Here is a 7,425-nt window from a genome sequence, read left to right on the forward strand (position 1 = left end):
GTATGTTTCTTTTACTGTGTTTGGTGATGGTGGTGGGAAGAAATCCAGAAAATTTTTTTAGGTGCCATGAAAAGGTACAGGTCTTAAGTACCTTGTACCTGTCAGTCAGATAGGATTTTTAATCAACATCTTTGATTGATGCAGCCTTCTTAAATTTTTGGGGTTTTTTTTATAAGTATCTTTTTCCTTTTTAAAAAAAAAAAAAGACTGTCTTTCTGACTCCTTGTGTAATTACCTGACATACCTACCAGCTACCCTTTTCTTCTTAAAATATGTGTGTAGTTACCTGTATCCACTTTTCTCTTGCTTATTTATAGAGGTCTACTTAATAATTTCAAAGTTTGTCCCCTTCAGTACAGAAATCATTGAACTATAGGGATATAAGGGCATAAATTCTAATAGGTTCAAAACTGATGGAAGACATCAGATTTTTCCAGAAGACACAGTCTTAGATTTGTTCTATAGATTACTTTTTATTTTGCTCTACTTTGTTTTTGAGGGTCTCACTATGTAGCCCCGGCTGGTCTGGAGTTCACCATCATCCTGCCTCTGCCTCCTGAGTGCTGGGATTACAGGTGACCATACCCAGCCTGAATTATTTTAAAGTTGTCTTTAGTATCTGTTCTCACCTCAATTGCTTGAGAATGATCTATGTGTTACTTTTATGGTACTAAAAATTAAATGAGTAATTATAGAAATATTTTAAGTTTGTATTCATTTAAATTTATTTTTTGGTGTGGTAAAAATGTAAACTTCCTTAACATATGAAATGTTTTATGAAAGATTTGATAATCACTTAGTTGCTAGTCTGATAGAGTAACTTGAGTAATTACCAGTATTGTTTTTGTTTTCTTCTCTTGATTCCAGACCCAGAATGAGATGGCCTCAACATTAAAGAAAGGTACTCAAGAAAGAAATGACAAAAAATATTCTCAAGGAAGCAGTACTAAGACATCATATCTGAGGAACGATGCTGAATTTAAAAAGATATTTGGTCTCACTAAAGATTTGAGAGTGTGCCTTACTCGAATTCCTGTCCATTTGGGCTCTGGAAAAGATTTTAGCAGTTTGGCAAAGAACAGAACTTACAAAGAAACGGAGTTTGTGGTAAAAGAACAAAAGCAGGTAATGGATTTTACAGTGTCCTTTGTAGGTATGACAAAGATGCATGGTTACATTGACCTTTTATTTGAGTTTTACTGTACATTCTTACATTAAAGAGTTACCTAAAGGAAATAAGTATAATGCAAAATGTGAGCATGCAGGTGTTTATTGCAGTATTAACTCTTTTTCAATGATATTTTATATATATGTATATATTTTTGTGCACTTCATACATCTTAATCATATGTAGACCCCCCTCCCCTATCTGAACTCCCCCATAGGCTGCCCACAAGATTTCATGCATTCTGTTATATATGTTAAGGTGATTGAAGCAAGTTTGTGTCCCCAGGTGTCCCTTGGTTCATTTTAAGCACCATATATAGTCAAAAATAAAAAAATTTTTTTCACTATAACTTTACCTACTGTAATTCTGCTTATGAACATTATCATCTAGTATTCTAAACTTTAACTATTTCTGTTAACATTTCCCAATGAAATGTTTCTACATGTGCCTACTGTACAAATGAAAAGAAAAAATTAATCAGTTGTATTTCTCAGGCCCTTTAGGTACTATTTCATTTTGGTCTAATACTTTGTTTAAGCAGGGAAGTATGAATAAACCAGCTTATTCTCAGTGACTTAGATTAGGGCTTTTCTATTAATTTTGATAAGGCATGTCTTTTCTATAGTTTTCTCCAGTAAATTGTGTGGAATTGAATTTAATTGCTAATTAATTTGTCTGGTATTGTAATAACATTCTTTTTTTTTAAATGTTACCATTGCAACAGATTTTTGCTAACAAAAGAAAAGCAAAAGCTGATAAGAAGATGAATTACACAAAAAGGAGAAAATCTGAGAGTGCTGTTGACATGGTCATAACTGGAATTAATGTTACCAGTTCCCAACTCCTTAATAGTGTTTTCCCAGCATCAGACATCTCACAGCATAACATTGTCACAAGCCACAGCAAAGCCATAGAAGAAAAGAGAACTGAGGTAGAGCACTGTTCTCGTGAAAAGCAGGAGAAAGTCACATTGAGTTCAAATACATCTTTTGAACAAAGTAATTCTTTTAATAAAAACTATACTGAAGATATTTTCCCAGTGCCACCACCAGAATTAGAAGAAACCATCAGAGATGAAAAAATAAGAAGACTTAAGCAGGTTCTAAGAGAGAAAGAAGCAGCTCTTGAAGAAATGCGTAAGAAGATGCACCAAAAACAATAAAATTCTTGTACTTAAAGACTTCAGTGAAATAGCTGTTTTATAAATAGGCTTTTGTATTAATGCTGTGGTTCCCTCTCACCTGTCAGGGGATAGATTCAAAATGCCCCCAGTGGATGTTTGAAACTGGAGATATTACCAAGTCTTGTAAACAACCATTGTACTTCATGACATTTGTTCTGATAACCCCAGGCATCTACTTAGATGAATAACGGGCAAATAGTATATACCGAATGAAGGGATAACTGATGTCCTGAGCAGGACAGTTTGAGATTTTGTTGTACTGCTCAGAATGACATATAATTCAATACTAATTCTTCCTTTCTGGAGTTTCTCAATACTTTAGACAGCAATTTATCATGGGTAACTGAAGCCACAGAAAACAAGCTACACATCACAAGAAACTACTATAAATTATAGAGGCACTTTGAAAGTGTCTTTGTATATGAAACTTGTTTTTTCATACGTTGATTAAAATTTTTTGTTTAAGGAACACAGAAGAGGTTTACTCATGACATGAATAATCGACATAGAGAGTCTTAGTCTTAGATACTCTTTTGGAAGGAAATATTTTATATTTTTCTATGAGCTGAAATACCTTGTTTGAATATTTTGTATAGGGCTTCTGTTGATGTTCTCTCTTCAAGTAAATTGCTCAGGTCTTACTCTAACAAGAAATACAGTGTCCTACTGAAATTCCACTATCCAAGATAGGAAGTCAGCTGAAAGCTTAAACCACTGAGTTTGTATATATGCTCCCTTGCTCTCCTTACCCATAAAATGATACCATCTACTTACTATTGTTGATATTTTTATTTCAGCAAAGAAAATGTACTATAAAAATTTATTTAAATGCTCAAATATTTTTCAAAAGTAAAGGACACGTTTTTTTTTTTTTTTACACATCTGCAATATCCTTAAAAAGTTTGGAATTTAGGCCATTTCATTATATATTTTTGGCTTAAAAATGAGGTGATGGGGCTGGAAAGATGACAGCAGTTAAGAGCACTTTCTGTTCTTCCAGAACATCTAAGTTAGATTCCCAGCGCCCATGTGCTGGGCAGTTCACACCTGTAACTCCAGTTCCAGGGGATGTGATGTCCCCTTATGGCCTCTGCAGGCACCCATCACACATGTGACATACACTCAAAACACACATAGATAAAAAATATATATATATTTTAAGTTTGTGTGTTATTAGGTAGCAGGTCCTATTTTTGGTGTATGTACACATGTTATATAGGTCGTATGAAAGGTAGATCCAAACAGTGGTTAATGTAAGACTTCTCAAACCACAGTTTTTCCTAAGAAGCATTCTTTTATCTCATTAATCTTTGACTTTGGAAAGTTTGAGTATAGTGAAGGCATAGGGAATAAAAGCAAATAAGCTCATTTAAAAATCATAAATCTCTGGAAACAAAAGAGATTATAAAACTAATGGTAACTAAAGAAAACCACAAATCAGACTATTAAACAGGAGGAAAAAAAAAACAATTACATTCTGCTTTTTGTAGTAATAGCTTTATTGAAGTATAACTTGCATACTATACAATTCACCCTTCTAAATTATATTCAAAAGTATGCAAATATCAATATCTAATTTTAACACTTAACCCCCACCAAATCATGTATGTGTTAGCAGTCACCCCATTCATTATCCTCTCTGCCTAAGCAACACTCTGCTTCAATGGAATTGCCTGTTGTGATCATTTCATATACATGGAATCAAACAATATATTTTGGTTTTGAGTGTTTTATGCATGGCCTAATGTATGCAAGATTGATTCATCTTGTAGCATGTATCATTTCTTAGCTGCTTGTAGCCCAGTAATTCATTGTATGAATATGCAGCCATCTATTTCTGGAAGACTTAGTCTAAAACAATCCATGGATATCAAAATTCATGTACAAGTCTCAGACATTTAACCTACTCACATCCTCTTTTGTATTTTATTTCTTGATTAATTGTAATGCCTTACACATATGTATATAATTTTTGAAGTGTTTTATTTAGGCAATAAGAAGAAGTTTGTTATGTGTTTATGGCAGACATTTTCCTGCATTTTTAATGCATGGTTGGTTGTAGAACTTACAGATTGAGTGGACTAATTTTTGTTTATCCATTTAATATGTACATTTAGTTTGTTTCCACTATTTGCTACTAACATTGCTATGAATGTTTGTGTACAAGATTTTCTGCGAACATATATTTTAATTATGTTGAGTCTCTACCTATGTGTGTAATTGCTGAGCCACAACAGTAACATTGTACTTAACATTTTGAGGCATTATCAAAGTAAACAAATCAGGTTTTGTACCTCCTCTAATATTGGTGTTGTCAAGGCCACTAATGACTTTCATGTTGCTCCATTCCAGGATAATGTCTTTAAAACTTACCAGCAAGGTAGGAGTGCAAACTGGTACCACCACTATGAGAGTCAGTGTGCAGATTCCTCAAAAAGCTAGAAATGGATATGCTATATTGGGCTGGAGGGATAGCTTGGCTGTTAAAGGCTCAGGCTAACAACCAAAAAGAAAAGAAATAGATATACTATATGATTCAGCTGTTCCATTCTTGGGCATATACCCAAAGGATTCTGTATCCTACTATAGAGATACCTGTTCATCTGTGTTCATTGCTACTGTATTCACAATAACCAGGAAATGGAAACAACCTAGATACCAATCAACTAATGAATGGGTAATGAAAGTATGGTACATTTACACAATGGAATGTTACTGAGCTATTAAGAAAAATGGAATTGTGATATTCACAGGTAAATGGATGAAACTGCAAACAGACATCGTGAGTGAAGTAACTGAGCAGAAAGACAAACATTGCATGTTCTCTCATAAGTAGATGCTAGCTCTGAATTCTTAGCTATATATGCTTGTTTCAGTTGGAAAATCCATAGAGGTCAGGAAAGTTACCATGGGTGGAAGATTCATGGGTGCAAAGATAGAATGCACTGATATAAAGGGGGAAGGGGAATAACAGAGTAGGAAGGGTTAAATGGGGTGAGGAATGGGAGTGCAGGGCAGAGGAGAGAGTATGGGGAGAGATAACTAACACTAAAGGCCTTTAAAAAAAAAGTCATATGGAAAACTACCACTGTAGAAGCTTTTAAAACTATTTACAGACACAGTATTTAAAGAATTTACCCTATAATAGGGAAATTGCCACTACAAGACACCATAAGCATGAAAGAAAAACCCTAATGCCAGGAATAGATTCCCTCATGTGAAGCTGTTGACCAGAGGTCCAATAGACCCTCAAATAGTACTGGCCATTGCCCCTACTCTTGATTACCTACCAGAACTTGGTAAGACCCAATTACTGAATATACTACATATGTGAGTTGTAGAACGAACAAGGAGAAACAGTTGGTACTGACTTAAAAACTTCATCTCTACTGGCTAGGTTTCATAAAGTGCTGGTTGATATTATGCATGTTAACAGAAGAGAAGATCAACCTTATCCAGCTGTGAATCCTGTATGCTTCAACAACTGCCCTGGCATGATATGCCCACTGGTGAAACAATGGCATGAGTATTACAAGAGTAGTCAACCACTTTCTGATTGGATTCAAGATCTGCTTCATGGGCCTGGAGAACTGGCTCAGTGATTAAGAGCACTGACTGCTCTTGCAGAGGTCCCAGGTTCGATTCTGAGCACCCACATGGTGGGTAACAGTCGTCTGTAACTCCAGTTCCAAGCGAACCCAACACCCTCTTCTGACCTTGCATTGCACAACACAGGTGCACCTACATACATAACAGGCAATACACTCACACGTATAATAAAAATATAAACTACTTTAAAAAAAAAAAAAAAAGATGCTTTACAAAATGGAGCCCATACCTGACATATCAGGCTTAGGAACCTGTGGATAAACAGGTTACAGACCACGGGGGAAGCATACTACTGTTCTACTAAACCCACAGTAATAAAGTGACTCCAATGATTTGTTGTTTATACACATACATTAATGCATCTCTCAACTCTTCATCAGAGAAGCTTCCTTGTGTAGCAGGTGGTGATTAACACAGAAACCCACAACAGGCCAACATGCAGAGAATAAGAGACTGCAGAGTTCTTATCCCTAAATAGGATACCAATATTAAACTTCTGCCTCCCAAGGCTCAGGAATTGTGGAAGAGGGGACAGAAAGATTTTAAGAGCCACAAGTGGTGAATGACCACAAGGAAATAATGAGAGCTGGAACTCAGCAATGACAGCAGCATGCACAAGTACTGTGTGCAAACTCAAAGCAGACAAAATCCCAACATAGAAGAGTGGGGATGGATAAGAAACCCCAACCCTAGCTGAGAAACTACCATTAACTGATGGCCCCCTCATGCTCCCCCCGGGGGGGGCAGTCTTTTTGAAAAAAAATACATGTATCAGTGTTTTGCCTGCATGTATTTAAGCCCACCTGAGCTATGCAATGCCCACGGAAGCCAGAAGAGGGCATCTGATCACCTCTAACTGGAATTACTGAGTGTAGTTAGCATATGGATCATATGTGGGTGCTAAGAACTGAACCTGGGTCCTCTGCAAGACCAGCCAATGTTCTTAACCATTGAGCTATTTCTTCAGCCCATCTTTATGAGTGTGACTGTGTAGTTTTAAATGGCTCCAATGGGTGGACCTGTACTGAAGGGGATTTGTGGACACAAATTTGATTTTGTGGACACAAATTTGATGTGATGGTTTCTCTCTCTCTCTCTCTCTCTCTCTCTCTCTCTCTCTCTCTCTCATCTCTCTCTCTCCCATCTCTCTCTCGCAGGTGGTTTCAAGGGTGGATGCAGATGTGAGGGGGTGGTTTAAATATGATCAAAATATATGAACTTTGTAAATTCAATTTAAAAAATAGAATATAATTTAATTACTCATTAACCTCCTTTGATAAATGTTTAACACATTTTAAAGAAGTAATGCATATTGTAGAAAATACAAGTAAAATATTAAAAATTAAAATTTTATGCTTCCATTGAGAGTTAACAACTTGAGGCAGTGAACACCTTCATGTGCCTCCTTTCCAATCTTTTCTCCCACATACATGTAAATATTTTTAGCAGAATAAGGTCCTTATTT

At 35.8% G+C, this 7,425-nt stretch overlaps 1 protein-coding gene across 5 annotated transcripts in view; it reads left to right on the forward strand.

Annotated features, from left to right (window-relative positions):
* Lrif1 (ligand dependent nuclear receptor interacting factor 1) overlaps nt 1-3,075 on the forward strand; it is an 86,621-nt gene extending 83,546 nt beyond the window's left edge. For all 5 annotated transcript variants that reach the window (XM_029554684.1, XM_029554685.1, XM_029554686.1 and 2 more), the window contains 2 exons: nt 868-1,125; nt 1,893-3,075. In XM_029554684.1, the coding sequence (XP_029410544.1) occupies nt 868-1,125; nt 1,893-2,330 (696 nt within the window). In that variant the 3' untranslated portion in view covers nt 2,331-3,075. The remainder of the gene's footprint in view (nt 1-867; nt 1,126-1,892) is intronic.
* Nucleotides 3,076-7,425: the final 4,350 nt, after the last annotated feature.

This window comes from Nannospalax galili, unplaced genomic scaffold, assembly GCF_000622305.1.
Source record: "Nannospalax galili isolate Female #2095 unplaced genomic scaffold, S.galili_v1.0 scaffold5, whole genome shotgun sequence".
In the NCBI taxonomy this organism is placed as follows: Eukaryota; Metazoa; Chordata; class Mammalia; order Rodentia; family Spalacidae; genus Nannospalax; species Nannospalax galili.